The 16,248-nt window shown below is 40.4% G+C and overlaps 2 protein-coding genes across 2 annotated transcripts in view; both read right to left on the bottom strand.

The window, feature by feature from the left end:
• Positions 1-24: 24 nt before the first annotated feature.
• LOC108876136 (galectin-6) lies at positions 25-5,587 on the bottom strand. The gene is made up of 15 exons (XM_051078937.1): positions 5,493-5,587; positions 4,615-4,703; positions 3,772-3,976; positions 3,171-3,284; positions 2,986-3,027; positions 2,644-2,691; positions 2,534-2,560; positions 2,399-2,446; positions 2,257-2,283; positions 2,078-2,113; positions 1,852-1,878; positions 1,727-1,756; positions 703-791; positions 456-621; positions 25-316 (listed from the first exon to the last, which is right to left on the bottom strand). The coding sequence occupies exons 1-15, from the start codon at positions 5,535-5,537 to the stop codon at positions 170-172; spliced, it is 1,140 nt and encodes a 379-aa protein (XP_050934894.1). The 5' UTR covers positions 5,538-5,587; the 3' UTR covers positions 25-169.
• Positions 5,588-7,605: 2,018 nt separating this feature from the next.
• Positions 7,606-16,248, bottom strand: part of ryr1b (ryanodine receptor 1b (skeletal)) — a 65,370-nt gene continuing 56,727 nt past the window's right edge. Inside the window, 17 exon segments of the mRNA XM_051078934.1 lie at positions 7,606-9,393; positions 9,533-9,584; positions 9,841-9,941; positions 10,064-10,128; positions 10,625-10,781; positions 10,861-10,995; positions 11,109-11,255; positions 11,349-11,409; positions 11,500-11,633; positions 11,725-11,767; positions 12,373-12,503; positions 12,618-12,872; positions 13,181-13,267; positions 13,544-13,724; positions 13,867-13,949; positions 14,042-15,351; positions 15,444-15,525. Coding sequence (XP_050934891.1) covers positions 9,298-9,393; positions 9,533-9,584; positions 9,841-9,941; positions 10,064-10,128; positions 10,625-10,781; positions 10,861-10,995; positions 11,109-11,255; positions 11,349-11,409; positions 11,500-11,633; positions 11,725-11,767; positions 12,373-12,503; positions 12,618-12,872; positions 13,181-13,267; positions 13,544-13,724; positions 13,867-13,949; positions 14,042-15,351; positions 15,444-15,525 — 3,120 coding nt within the window. The 3' untranslated portion in view covers positions 7,606-9,297.

Here is a 16,248-nt window from a genome sequence, read left to right as displayed (position 1 = left end):
TAATCAGTATCAATCTCATTCATATTAAATGTGTTAGTGAAATGTTTATTAATTCAGTTATGAACAGTACAGCAGATGATGAGGTAACTTTTTGCCTTATTAGGACTGATAGTCACACAGTAGGAATAATGTACAGAAAATATACATCAGAGCACTGGTGTGTTTGGTCTCAGAAGTGGATGTAGGAGATTTGCACATCGCCCTGTATCTCCAGCATGTCAACTTCAGTGAAGGACTGCAAGCGGTGGACAAAGTCAAACAAGTGCTGGCCATTCACAAACACCTTAAACCTCTGGTTCCCACAACGAATCGACATCTAGGAAACACAAACAGAAAAAAATCAAGATATTGCTAACCCACAATCAGGTAAAAAAAAATCACGTGGAACACACCTAAATCACATAGAAATTCATTATGAGGACCAGAGATACAGAATGAATGAAAACACTACTTACATCAAAGTACTGTCCCTCCATGAATGGGTTCAAGCTGAGCTCTCTGTCCTCCTGGCCCCAGCTACCTCCAATCTCGCTGTTTCTCACCACAATCCCCTCCCTCACCCTGGGGTTTATGTGGAGGGCAATGTCTCGGGTTCTGCTCACCACAAAGTTGATGCAAATACTGCAACACACAGACCCAGGAGTAACATTAGTGTCTGTTAACACTCACTACACACTACACTGCATGCTCAGAAACACACACCTGTTTGCTCCATAGGGCACCATGCCTCTGATGACGATGGTCCTCTTAGGGATCATTCCTCCTGGGATCATGTTGGAGTAGGGCACAGGCTAAAAACACACAGCAAAAACAGAAATAAGACTAGTAACATGATAACAATATTACAAATGGTAAACACCAGTGGCCCCTGTGAGAAGTGCTCAGTACACACAGGAAACAAACTGGGTTTACCCTGAGGTTGACACCGGTGGCCGTGTGTTGTTTGCTAATTGTTTTGCTATCTCTTGATACATGTCAAATATCAGTATATATTTAAATGTGGTTAAGAGTTAATAGTGACACTAGGGAATATTTTTGCGTTGACAATGTCTTGACAACTGTAATGTTGCAGTTCCTCTCCGTCACCACAAAAGAGCAGCAAAGCAGGCCCAAAATTAACAACTGAAAATTTTCTACTCACACTTCTTCTGCCTAATTTAGCCTTAAGCAGTGCAGGTGAATGAGTGACATGGTCCACAGGGATAGCCAAAGCTATGTGAATTTGCTGCTGATACTGTTAAGTACAACAAGGCTGTACAAAAACCTATATACTCAACATGACTTGACTTGGCCTCTGCTGATACAAGCTCTCATACATACTAACTAATAATAGCTAATAATACATCTTTGCATCACTCCTAACTAGGCTAATATTATTTTATAGTTTAAATCACTATCAATGGACTACTTCTTAACTATGGTATTCCCAGCAATGGAAATATGAATAGTGCTAGCTGAGCTACCCCCTTGTTAGTGATACAGGGATTGACAATGTTTACATTGTTTACATTGTTTACAACAATGTTTACATTGTCAATTCAGTAACTTTATTGACATAAAAAAAATATTGTATTTAGAAAGTAATTTGACCAATTTAATTTTGCCTTTCCTCACTGTGACCACAAGGAGGCAGTGAACACAGTGAATTCTAAAAATGCATATTAACAAAAATCAGCAATCTGACACTGACCGACACGCACATGAGAGTGGAACAAATTTTACTTACAGGGTTGTACACTGGCTGCCCACACATACCCTATAATCACACAAGAATTAAGCAGAATTACCAAAAGTAACAAAATATGCTATATAAATAAAGAACATGTCAACTTCATCATGCAGTAGTCTTACCGGCAGGTTTGATCCCGGGTATCCTCCCTGACAGAAAGAAATAACAAAGTAACTTTTACAAATTTGACACCACAGTCCATTAAATGCAGTCTAGCGATTGCATACAATAACAACAACTGCCGATCAATGTATGCATTCCAAATTGGTGGCTTAGTTTAGTATAAAACAACAAGATGCATAAAGAACACAAAAAGAAAATAAAATATTTTATAACATTATGTCGTACCCCCATACCACCTCCCATGCCTCCTGGATATCCACCCTGCAAAAAACAAACAACAATGAAAAAAACATTTTAAAAGGAAGATTTAATATGATTTTGTTCTGTGATTTATTGTGATTTACTGTATTTTTTATGATAGACACTATATAAACTGAAAACTATCAAATGAAGTATTTATTCACCCCCATGCCACCTCCTGGATATCCTCCCTGTAGAAAAGAGAAACGTGGTTAACATGTTAAATACCATACAATGGTATGTTGAATTTAATTATGACAATTCCCACCACCCTGTCATGAACAAAGGCCTTTTAAGCATACTTACTCCCATTCCTCCTCCCATGCCACCTCCCATGCCTCCTGGGTATCCTCCCTGGATAGTGAGAAGGCACAAGGGTTACTGAAAATACATCAATATTTCACTACATTTGTAAATATTTTTCCAACAACAATGACATACCCCCATGCCACCTCCAGGATATCCTCCCTGTTGAATGGTGAACATGTTAAACACTATACAGTGCTGTGTTGAATTTAATGTTTACAGTTTATTAATAGCTTGGCACTCACTCCCATTCCTCCACCCATGCCTCCTCCCATTCCTCCTCCCATTCCACCCTAAAAGACCAAACAGAACAAACAACAAATCTATTATACTACATAAAGTGCACAGAGAGAGTTATTTCCCAATCAGGAAAAACTCACCTATTCACTAATACACAGGCACAAAGCTGCAATCATTGTTAATACCACTACTGCAAGTTCCACTACTGGTACCACTACTGTATTATTAGTAGCACAGCACATTACATTACAGCTTGTAATAACAAAGTAATAATAATTCAAATGCAGAATAACAAAGCAAGTGCAAGCATTTTCAAAATAATATATAACATTTACTATTTCACTCACTCCCATTCCTCCAGGATACCTATCCATGCCACCTCGAGCACCCTGACACACAAGCAGAAAGAATCAGCAATCAGCTGTTTTTGATTTATTATTTAAATTCTTTGTATAATTTCTGCTGAATATAGTTTTTGCCCTGACAAATTGTAAAGCATTAAGCTGAAAGCTTCAGGGAGTGGAGGTCTCACCCCTATGACATTAATAGTCTGGATGGAAACATCTCCAGCGATCTGCATGGCACAAACTCTCTCCACAGGTATACGGTGTTGGAAGGTGTGGAAGTCATTCCCATTGACTTTGATCTGTAGCAAAAAAAAGAGTCAGATGTTGAGCAGAAGGTGCCATGTCACATAAAGTCATATATGTCATCAGGGTTTAGTAATACATAACTGTGTAGAATAAGAGGTTTTGACAAAACTAGAGGCTGCACACAACTACACACAACAAAAGCCAAAACAAGTTATTGGTTAAATAAGAGTTCATAACACTGGTCCATTAACAAATGACAATATAGTAAAAGCTGTGTAATACACAACTGTTTTAATATGTATTATGTCCTAATAAGATAATGTATAATTGGTGACTATTAATATTACACATTAATATGAATAATTAAGATGTCCTTATATCTGCTTACAACTTCATTATTTTGTGTTATAAACTATTTATTAAATGGTTATGTATTGCTTGTAAATGCTAAATACATGGTGTAAAAGTAAAGTGTTATCCATAAAAACCTAGTTTTTTAGTATGTGACAAGTCACCAAACTAACTTCTGGTTGGTCTAACCTGGTAGCCTTGTGAAGTGACCATGATGACCATTTCAAAGGCCTGGCCCTTGCAGAAGGGCATACTGCGAATCTTGTCTTCTGATCCCCAGGATCCATCCTGACAAGTGTTAAAGACCACTTTGTCCCAGCCGTCAAATCGAGGGTTGAAGTGGAGAGCGATGTCGCTGGACTCAGACTCTCCACAAAGCAGGTTGATAAAGAATCTGTCAAAAGCAACAGTGGGCGAATCAGAGACATTATCACAGAATCCTGAAGGGACTGTTAGTTTAGTGTTAGAAAACAGAAGGTATGCAAACAGTGTATGTGGGGCCAACTGCAGAAAAATCCAAGAAAATCTTTCCCCACAAAGGAGCTACAGGTATCATGATAAAGTCAGGAATGTGCAGTGTTTACTTTGTCTGCTAATGGCCTGTAAAAGTACCTTTGGCAACTCAGTATTTTGTAAAGGGGAGGGTCAAATGATAAAAGTGGAGCTGTGTGTGTTATGAGTCTGCTTTGATATCCAACAATTCAGAGAAACCACCACCCAAAGCGTGATTACATAAGGTGTTTCCTCAGTTTCACTGGCATCAAAAGGTTATGGTTGGTTGGTATAATACAGTTACCTAGTTGGAAACTTATTTTATCAAATTACTGTTTTCCTGATCAAGAATGATTTTAATCGCTTAAAGTACATACAACATTCATTCATTCATTATTTATACCGTTGTGGGGGGGCTGGAGCCAATCCCAGCCAACATTGGGTTTGGCGGGGTACATCCTGGACAGATCGCCAGTCCATTGCAGGGTACATACAACAACTTAAAAAACAGTGTTACAGATTTGTGCCTTTTAAACTCGCCTGGTAATGTCCTCAGGAATGGAACCCTGGAGATAGATGGACATCCCTTCCCTCAGGCCTCCACAAATGGGCCCCAGGTAGGGAATTCTCTGTACAGTGCATAAAAAAAACACTCAGCTACATTGTATAAAGCAAGCAGACACACAAAAAATGTCAATCACATTATACAGTTAACAGTCATTCAGCAAGTGCGGTTTAAAACAGAATTATTGGCAAATTAGTGTAGCAATGGTTTGATTTCACTGTTCATTGTCCTTAGATGCAGCAGTGGAACATACTCAAGTGTTATATGTAAGAATCACTTTGAAGTACAACTACTTGTCCATTTTGTCCATGTCCATGCATGTCCACTTTATGCTACTTCGTACCTCTACTTTACATTTATTTGACAAATGTAGTAACTTGATACTTTTCAGATTAAAATTTCACTTACACATTTAATAAAATAAAATACGTTGTCACAGATTAAATGAGTGGTTCCCTAAACATTATGGCTTGTGACAAACACATGTCTAGTGGCAGAATGGCTACTGTATCTCTAGGGGGAAAATACAAATATTGTACAAATATTAACACAAAACTCTTGTGAATGTAATAAAGAACATATTGCAGTATCCAACAAATGAATTCACTGAATCTCATTAAATACCTACAGTAACCAATGACAACTAACTAGATTATTAATCAACCAATAAGCCCACAATCCAGTCCAGAATGTACTGTGAACTATGTCATAGTAACATATTTTTAGCACAGCTGGCTCCACTGGTGATTAAATCCTAATCTATTTCTATCAGTGCAACGCATTACCCACAAAGTTATAAACACAGGGACAGTCATGCCTTAAAAGTTCAGCAGGAGCCAATGCAGATACTTACAGGACTATAGATTGGCTGATAGCCAGGGGGAGCAACAAAGGCCATGGCAGCGGTCGGTGAGATGGACGAGCAGATGGAAATGGGAGGGTTAAGTCGGGAACTGATCCCTGCTGGAGGACTCGTTTTATACAAGTGATGAGGGAGGGGCAGAGCAGGGTACCAACCCAAGTCTGCATCACCATGTTTACTCTGGAGGCACAAGATGCACATTAACCTCTAACCCAGCAGAGGAGTGGCACATTACAACAAAAGACAGAGAGTGTGCATTTATGTGTGTGTGTGGGTGTGCAGCATGTGGAATGAAAAGCCAATATAACTGAAAGCTATAGCCTCTATTCAAGCAATAAGTGCCCCTCCTACACAGTGGAGGAGGAAGTACTCAAGTAAAAGTAACAATTACTGAAAAATGTTAATACTCCATTACAAGTAAATGTGAAAATGTCACTGAAGTAGGTCATATTTATAAAATGTAAAAAAAAAAAAAAAAATTATATGTATTATTATAACAGATGCATTTAAGTGTAAGAGGCATTTTACTATTGCAACTGGTCAGGGTGGAGCTCATTTTGGGTAATCTATAACAGCGTATCATATTTTGTATGTATGACCTGTAAAGTAACAAGTAACTAAAGCTGTCAAATAAGTGCAGTCAAATAAAATGTACAGTGTCCTCTGAATTTAAGTAGAGTAGAGGTACCTCAGATTTGTACTTGTATTTGGTTATGTTGCACCACTGCTTTTACATTATTTCTACAGCGTTAATATGGCTCTTAAACATTGAAGAGAAGTGACATAATACAAATTGAAACTTTGCACTATGTGAATATTTTGTGTCTTTTTTGGTGGTGGGAAAAACAACAAACTTTTTCTTGAACTTTCTCTGTTCAGCACATATAGTATTTGAAAGGCAGTCGCCAGTTGTAATCTTTCTACACAACTGAGATTAAAAGAAGGTGTGTGCATGATTCATAAAACACTCCAGCACCAAATCTGTCCACCAAAAGCAAATAGACACAGGTAAGCCTTATCTACCTCTCTGGTTCTGCATAACTCTACATATATAGTGTACTTCATGGAGGCAGTAGGTTATTGCAGCAAATGCTTTGCAAAGCAAACATACAAGCCAGTCACACACACACACACACACACACACACACACACACACACACACATACACACACACACACACACACATAAATGCACATTGACACACAAACTTTCAGGGAACAAAAGTTGTCATGGGCATGTCACTGGTGTATTTGCTAAAAAGTACAACAATGTACTTTAGATATATGATTAAGATAAAAGAACTGCAAAAGCCACCAACAGAGCCACCTTAATCTAATAAACTATAAAGTACAGAATAGGCATCTTACTAATGTCATGTGAAAATGAGTGGCAGGGTTAATGTACCCTCTGCAAAGTGTGAAGGCTCTAAAAGCTCAATAATCAGTTAAAGGTATTCTAATTTTGTCAGGTCAGTCACAGAAGCCACTGTAGAACAAAAAAATGAAGACAATATCCAGAATACTGTCAAAGGCTTACGCTGCAGTTTGTTTTCAAATTAAATTAAAACATTCATTAATTGAAAATGTATTTAGATGCACGTTATACATGTATGCAAGCTAATGTTGACATTCATATGATTTGCCTGCAACACAAATATTTGAACATCTATACTTGTGAGGAACCATGAGGTATTCCCTACACCATACCCTTAGCCTTATCTCTAAACCAAATTTCTAACAAGAGGCACTTGGAATTGAAAAACATATATTCAAGAAAATGCAGAGATTTTTTTTTTAAATCATTAATATATGCAGATTTATGCAGTAGGCCACACCAAAATCTAACCACATAATCTACTCTGTATGGGGTACCTGTGTTGTATGTATGATGTTTCTTCTATGAGTCATTCTTAAGTTACCATGTTCATAAGAATGTATCTGCAGAGTCACAGACGCAAGCATGACAACATAATGTCCATCATACCATCAAACATGGCGGCATAAAAATGTCCTCACAAAGGTAGAACAGAAGCACACACAGACATACACTCATGTACATTAAGCACAAACAGCAGATTGCATGTAAATGAGGACACATGCTCCAGTTCTCCTTAAAATAATCTGTTTATTCTGTATTGAAACACAGGGTTCAGTCAGAGGACACTCAGTCAGGTGGAAAGTAGTGATCTCCATTCAGCTCCATACCATCAGCTGCCTCTGTGAGGACCGCAGTGGCAAATGTGCACTTCAGAGTCGTCAGCACAACAAAACACTGCTCTGTCTCTGACAAAGTTGAGTTGTAATATTAAATACAAGATGGAGAGTTTGTGAGTTGGTATGTGTTCTGAGAGAGGCAAAGTGCTACAGAACTGTCTGAGATCAACGCATCACACATGACTTTCTTGATTGAGAAAAATAACTGATATGCTGGATTCCTAAAAATATCTATCATAAAAACCTAACTAGCAAAAACAAAAGCAATTTTTTTCTCTTCTGACTGCAAACTGGGCATTTACTTCAGTGTGAGACCATTTCTTGTCACCATTGTGGATTTCACAAACAGGACACATGACATGTTCATGTCCAACAAAGTAGCATGGATCATTTAAATTCTTCAAAGCCCTAAAGAAAAATAAATATATGTATCTATGATTTATGTAAAATATGTCTTTTCATCAAAAGGCCTCTAAGTAGCCTAGTCATTACTCAGTTATACAGATGACACTTTGGCCAAAATGTATACATTAAATACATTCATTACTTATTTTAATGCACTGACAAAAACTTATTTGTGCATAAAGTGTCATAAAACAGACTGTTGGCCAGAAATACAGACGGGCTAAAACGGTCGTCTTCAGAAGATCTGATCTGCATATAAACAATAAATAAATAACCTTGGCATCCTCCTATAATGTATGGGTGTGTACATCATCGCTATCTTATATGGCACAGAAACACCAGTGGAGATAGGGGACCACATACATCCAGGGACGCATTGTAAGACTTCAGAGTGCAAACTGGGTTTGTCTATACAGCTGATTCACACCGGTATATGTCACATACGCAGATGATACTTGACAAGTCAGTCCAACGAGAGTTTCCATACACGATCGCTTGTTTGAGGAAGAGTTTCTAAGTCTTGAGAGAGGAAGAAAAGGAGTGAGGTGGGGTCCTAAAATGTTCACTGCTCCCTCAAGGATCTCAGAGATACAACTGTGAGCTGCTGAATTATTTCTTTCAAAGCGTTCTCTCACTGAAACACCAGAAATCGGAAATGAAATACCAGATGGCGGTAGCCACATACAAAAAAATCCTCAACCCTACAAGCAATATAAATAAAACATATCCACTCTAATCTCAAATAAAAGTGTGAAAGCTAAAAATCTAAAACTATTTGATTGCTAAAGCAGTGACATTGCTATAGGCACTGTTAATGTTTACAGCAGTAGCGACTAAAAGAGGCTGTTGTGTATATATTACACAAAAAAAGGCCATGTAGTGTATTCATAGTGGAATAAAAAGGCCCCTGGCTTCTTGTTTCTTTTTTTATGCCTCTCTGGTATTATTATTCTGCTTTTCTCATATCTAATCCATCAACATTCTGCTGCAGGTGGTACTGTAGTGCAGTCAAAGTGTGCATAGCTTCAACGGAGGAGAGAAATGTGCAGACAAAGGACAAAAAGAAGACATAGATGTGTTCGATCTCTCTAATCTTTCCTCACTCTGGATTTCCCTCCCCTCCCCTCCTCTCTCCCTCCTCTTTTTCTCCTTCAGATGCTGATTCACGATGCAGGACGTTATCCAAGTTGATCCTCATACTGCTTCCTGAAGCAGTCGCCAGCAGGGAAGAAGTCCCAGCATCGCTCCTGGTACATCTTCCACACGTATGACTCCTGAGAGACACAACATAGGACAGAATGGTTAAAAAAGGGTAATTTTAGATATTAATGAAGACAAAAAAGACTAATGAGGGCTGAACACCTATTTTATACATCTTCTTCATTAATCTCATTGATCTATATATTTACTGACCTGTCCTGTGTGTTCTGTTTCATCTTTATTGATGAGATACATCAGGAAGAACCTGAAAGAGAAAAGGGGAATAGAAGAAAAATAAAGCGACATAATAACAGGGAAGCTTGTTTGGTGAAAGTCAGTAACTTGTAACAATATTTGAGGGGTAAGAAAAGACATTTTTCCATTTAGACCTCTCATAGCCCAAATTCATTAAGACAAGAGCTGGAAAAATAATCTATTTAAAGATACAAATTATAGCAAACATAAAGAACAAGGTCAAACAAATGAACACATACTGTATTCTGCACTGTAATGTAACTCACATGTAATTGGCTAAGTTATGTTCTTCTAAGGTGTGCGTCTCGAAGCCATGCGGCGTCGTGTCAAAGTAGTCACTTCCTATTCCACAGATGAAACACTTTGTCTAGAGGGAGAAGGAAAAAGGACAGTGCAGGTTAAACACGTTCCTGTCTTAGAACTGAAGAAGTATTGAAGGTGGATTACGTAAAGTGACCAGTTAAATCCCTCAGAAACTCATTATCTTACCTCCATGTCCTCTCTGACCTGCTCCTGCTGGTCTCTCAGCTCTCCAAAGGCATCGATAATCAAACCTGACACACAAACACAGCATTATTTCTTACTAGACTGCAGATCAGAGTGATTCACAACAAATTTATTGTTTGTTAGGGGAGGTAAAGGTGTTTTCTTTGACAGGTTTTCCCAACAGGTCTAGGATTCAAAACTGCAATCCTCTTCTCTGGCCTCTAAAATGCCTTCCCCTGTTTCCTTGTTATTTCTCAAAGATCTTCTTTACTCAGCAGGCTTCCCAGTCTAACTTTTTCCAATTACATGCTACTTATTGTTTGCATTTTGTACACTGAGTTAATGGTTTGTTGTTTTGATTTATTTGTATTAACTGCCACATTTGCCACACATAAAATTAGTGTCAGACATAAGAGAGCCCACAGAAAAACTGAAATCATGAGCAGTTTTCTTTTTTGTGACTTGTATTTGCAGCCATTTTTAGTGCATTGTAATGGTCTAAAGCAGGCGCATGTCTAACCAACTCAATAACCACTCAAACATCAAAGACAGGACTGTTCATACCCTGGATGATAGCCAACAGGATGACAATGACAAAGAAGAAGAAGGTGATGTCAAAGACCACTCGGTAGAGCTCATATTCATCTCCAGCCGGGTCCTCTATTTCATCTCCTATACCACCACCAGCACGTACGCCAACGTACATATGGAACAGGTAGCACTGCAGGAGGGAGACAGTCATGTTTTATAACACATCAGAATGATCAATAACTGTATACATGTGAATGCCCTCCACTCACAGTCATCATGTCATCACACTTCATGTCTGGTTCGTCCTCGTCCTCGCTCTTGTTGTAGAACTTGCGGAAGAAGTTGAAGGCCACCACAGTGTACAAGTACACCACTACAGCCAGCAAACCCACTGTCATCACCAGCTGCGACGAACAGATGGACAGGTCGTTAGCGCAAGGTCAGTTTAGAGCTCCTAATGGAGAGACAGGTGTGCAAAAAGCCTCGTGATGCATCATTATGGCGGAAATGTGCAGACCTGCTTGCCGTTGTGAGTAACGGAGGACAGGATGGTGCGGAGGGTTTTGACACCCATGGCGATGTCCAGAAGATGAGCAGCAAAGAAGAAGTTGTTATAGTGTCCGAGCAGGGACATCAACAGGTACCAAACCAGGTAGAGGAAGGTCTAAACATTGAAACAGGGCTGTCAGTAACTCAAAAACCCAAAACAGATTCTTCTTATTGTAAATTATGCCACAAACCTGCTCCCTTTACTCACATTGTCAGTGAACACAACACCAAACTTCCAGATCTGGTACTTGATGTCAATAGATGTTATCCTACAGAGAAAAGGGCAAGTTTGTTCTGCAGCATTTTGTACTATAAACCTGTTCATTAAATCGCTTACGTAAAGAGTGTACAGTACATACCAGCTGAACATTGAGGTATCTGGCTCAGGCTTCTTTTCATGTGTCATGGCACTGACATCTAGAGAGGCCAAATCCATACCGAGCAACTCTGCGATCCTCTCTCTGCCATAGATGTCACCATATTTATCCAGCACCTGGGTATCACACACACGTCATTTTACTGCAAGACATGTCCTCGCAAAAACATGGCTGACATTTTAAACCAAAGCTGTCTGAACAACTTACCTTTCTTTTCACAAACTTGTCCCAGTAATTGTTGGGGAAAGTGCTGTATTGAAAGAAAAAAAAAAAAGTAAAATTTCACTCGAATTCCACACTGACCCAACCATGATGGCAAGCTGGGGCTGCACTCAAGCTCATTTTCATACTTAGGGTTCAGGTAAAGTTCAGGCCATATGATTTTGTCCTTAAGTCGGTCACACATGTGCCACTCGGACACACACACAACCGGATTTTCGCCAAGAGATCATGACTTGCCAGCTAGTGTTAGTTAATCATTCTGGCTGTGTTAAATGATAACTGAAGGAGAATGTTAGGAGTAAAGAAGTCTGGTGTGTTTTTTTGTTAATTTAGCAGGTTTGTGAAAACTTGGAAAACATCTGTTTAAGGAAGAGTACTGAGTCAGTTTCATCAAGCAACTGCATAATAGGTTTATCATTTTCAGTGTATTAGGAGAGAGAGTTTTGACACTAAAACACTGGCTTCAGGCCTTGAGCTGGGTGTGGGCTGAAAATTTTGTTAGCTTTTGGGACTGGGCCAAGTTCAGAGGAGAGTGGAACAGGGCGTATTGGGCTTAAATTTCAAATTAAATTGTCCAAGACTCTACCATACATCCATCAGTCTATCTATCTGATCATGTAACAGGGGGCTTACGGAGTGTTGAGCACCAATCTGTCCCACTGGCCCTTGATGTCATCGTCCTCTGGCTGCTCAGTGACATAGACACCGTCAAACTCCAGCTTTCTGGCCAGCTCCTTCTCCCTCTTGAAGATAACCAGGGGGACCTGAAAGTACAGAGGGAACAGAGGACAAACTGTATGACACCTCCAAGTAAACTCAAAAACACTGGTGGATTTGTAGAGCAAAGCACCACAAAAGCCAAAGCTCGCACCACGCACCTTGAGGCAGTTGTAGCCAATGATGCACAGGAAGGAGATGATGGTGTGGACGATACCAAAGAAAGCCATGGCTGGTTCCATGTAACCTGTGCTCTCCTCCAAGAAGTAGTACATGGGGCCTTCTTCATCTTCATCTTCTCCTCCCTCTTCTAATCCAGACCCATCCTCTTCAGCACCGGAGCCTTCAAATAGGCCAGAGCCCTCAAACAGACCAGAACCCTCAAACTCCTCCTCACCTGGAGGACTGTCAGACACCTGGAAAAGTCAGACACAAATAAATGTTGCAAAAATACTTAGTACTTATTTTGTCATTAGATATTAAAATATTACCCCCTGATTGCAGCAAACCTTAATCCTGTCCAGGATTATAGGTGATGGGTATCATTTTTGTAAAATTTAAGAAGAGTCGAGAACACAGTTACATACAGTTACAGTTACAGTTGATTAAATTTATTAAGATGTATTGGCATTTCCTACAGGTGAAATGCTATCAGGCTTTTGCAGAATTGCTCAGAGTTGATACCGTGTGTGTATGTTTTATCTAAGGTTACAAATACACAGACCTTGTAGAAAAGCAGGATGAAATTGAGAGCGAATGCGATGAACAGGGCCAAGAACCGAAGGTTATAGAAGTTGCGAGACAGGTAGTTCTGGTAGGAAATAAAGAAGTGAGTAAAACTTTGTAACATCACAACAGCAAAACACAAAAATCACATTTTCCATGGATTAATAAACAGGCAAATATACTGGGACAAGGTAATTTTACAAAAAACTATGCTTAGTGTACTGAACAAGACCCTCAACAAACTGGCAGAACGTATCAGAATCCATTTCCAGCATTTACATTCCCTACAATACAAGGCTGTGACTTTATGTCACAGAACATGTTAGACTAAGGCAACATGTGGCAGCAGAGAGCTACTCACCATGAATTTAATCCTCTGGACTTCCAGCTCATTCCACAGCTCGAAGCCCTCCTCTGCAGGTTTCTTGTCCTTCTTCGCCTTGGTCTTCACCTTCTTTTCCTCCTTCTCCTCAGGTTCTTCCTCTTTCACCTCAGGTTCAGGTTCTGCCTCTGTCTTCTCTGCCTTCTCTCCATTTTCAGTGCTGAAAAAGACAGGTGACACAACAATGTGAACGAGTATAGTGAGTGCTGAAACGTCTGGACATAAGCAATGTGTAAACTCTAAATTTGTTAAACAGAAGCTGCTCAGTTTTGATGTTGATCCCCAACAGGCAGACAACTTACTCTGCTTTCTCTGTCTCCTGAGGAGCCTCTTCTTCAGGTTCAACGATTTCTTCCTCTCCTTGTCCTCCCACTGCAGCAGCCAGCTGTTTTAGTAACAGTTTGGAATTAACTAACTGAGTAACGGAGAGCAGACACATTACACAACAGTACACAACTGTGAGACACAACACATTACCAATTTCCTCTTCAGCAGAGGCGTGCCCTCTGGAGTTGGCGGCTCCTCAGGTGTCGTCTCCCCAAAGTCTCCAAGTCCCCCAGGAGTATTGAAGCCAGGCAGACGTCCACCTTCCCTTTCCTCACCATCCTCCTCTCCCTCCTCTCCTCCTTCAGCATCTAAGAGTTCTGCCGCTCCGTCTGCATCTTGGACTTCTCTAGCTCCTGGTTCAGGTGGCAGGTCCCCGTGAACTTCATCCTGTGTTGGATCTGGCATACTCGCTAGGATCTCTGTCACCGTCATCTTCTTGGCGCCCTCCACTAATCCTCCACCGAACAGCACCTTCCATATGAGTGTGAAGAAGCCCTTACATATACTATAGACAAACATCAGGATACCCATCAGAATAGTGTATATAAACGTAGCCAGTCCGATCACCATCTCCTTCACCGTCATTTTTCTTAGTTTGCGGTACCGACGCCGCAGGTTACGGAAGGTGAACATGTTGAAGAAGTTAACCACGCTCTTCAGAAAGTCTGCAAATGCTGAGGTAGACTCTGGAGCTTCCCCTTCTCCATTCCCTTCATCACCTTCTCCAGACTCTCCTTCGTCTCCTCCGCCCTCCTCCTCTTCTTCATCATCTTCCTCTTCTGCACCATCTCCCTCAGGCTCAGAGATAGATGCAGCAATGTTCATCTCAAAGATGGTGTCCTCACAGAAGTTCACAAACATCTCCATTTTCTCACTCTCGCCGCCCTCATTGACCACATCAAAGATGAACTGACGTTTGGACTCTCTGACTTGTGGCATTTCCCACTGGTTGCGGTTCGCCTCGCTGATTTCAAAGTAAATGCGCTCAATCCTCCTGCTGGCCCCCATGATCTCAATGCGGCCAAGGAAAGGGCGGAAGTAGTTGAGCACGCTCTCGGCCTGCTCCAGGAAGTTCTGGAGGCGAGTGTCGTGAGGTACGTGCTCTGACAGGTTTGTGAGCAGAACAGCGATATTGAAACCAATGTCTTTGGCTGGCTCCTGGAAACGATCAGCAAATTCCTCAAAGTTGATCATCTCATTCTCATCAGCCTCTGAGCACGAGAGGAGGAACTGGATTTCTGAGGGAGAGTATTGCTTCTGGCTGTCCATGGCCTTGGAGAAGTCCTTCTTGGAGATTAGCCCACGGGGGTCTGTCACATAGTCTCGGAAGGCATCAGATGCCACTATGTCCTTGAGCTTGAGGAACATGTCAAAGAACTTGAGGATCATCTCTACATTGCTGGAGGACTCCACCAACATGTCAACCATCTGCCTGGCAATGGTGCCATTAACCACGTTGCCTAGAGAGGTGCAAGGAGATGGAGGTGAGGAAAATATAGACAGTATGTGACAAAAAGAGCAGGACATCACCAGACTGGGATGGACATCATACCTTCAAGTAGAGACAGGAGCATCACTACCATGTCCTTCTGCAAATCCAATAGTTCCTTCAACAGTCCAATTTGACTGGAGTCCTGCAACAAGGTCCAACACAGCAAAACACAAACAAACAAACAGTGGAGAAAACAATATTCTTAAGATGTGTACCGACTGAAAATTCAAATTTTTATGACATGTCACAGTTTAATTTGAGAGCATGTGCTTCTTTCTGAGACATAAAACGTTGAGAGACGCTACCTCAGAGTGTGCTCTACTCCAAAAATGATCCTGGGTTTGCATTTTTAAATAAAGAATATGCATTTTTAACATCATAAATAGTGAACTTAATGTGATGGAAAGCAAGACAGACACTGGAAGACAGGTATACGAGGAGGGAGGAAAATGCCTGTGCTAGACAGCACCGCCTTTCGCCTTTATCTGAAAAAGTGGCTGCAGCATGGGAGCAAGGAAGACATAAATGTATTTGGAGACGCTGATCTTAGCACTCCTGAAGACCTGCACCAGCAGATAACAGGAGCCACAAATTTTAGACAGTCTAAAGTGGTTGTCAGGCTGGTGGAGATCTAGAGGGAAAGGGTGTCAGGGTATGCAAGCATCAACCACTAGTGAAGTGGCACCTCTTAATACCTCTACAACAGAAACAACAATATATACAAAACAGTTAAATGAACAAAAGCAAAGCAAAGCGTTTAGATGCTTTAGGGAACAACATGAAATAAACCAATCAATAATCAATTTTGTGTGAAAGACGCTTCATAATCTAAGCAATGAGCACTTCAATGTCTAGCAGATCAACT

The sequence above is a fragment of the Lates calcarifer genome, linkage group LG21 (genome assembly GCF_001640805.2).
Source record: "Lates calcarifer isolate ASB-BC8 linkage group LG21, TLL_Latcal_v3, whole genome shotgun sequence".
NCBI classification, from domain to species: domain Eukaryota; kingdom Metazoa; phylum Chordata; class Actinopteri; family Centropomidae; genus Lates; species Lates calcarifer.
Note: the sequence above shows the minus strand (reverse complement) of the source record. Positions and strands in the feature narration are given on the sequence as shown.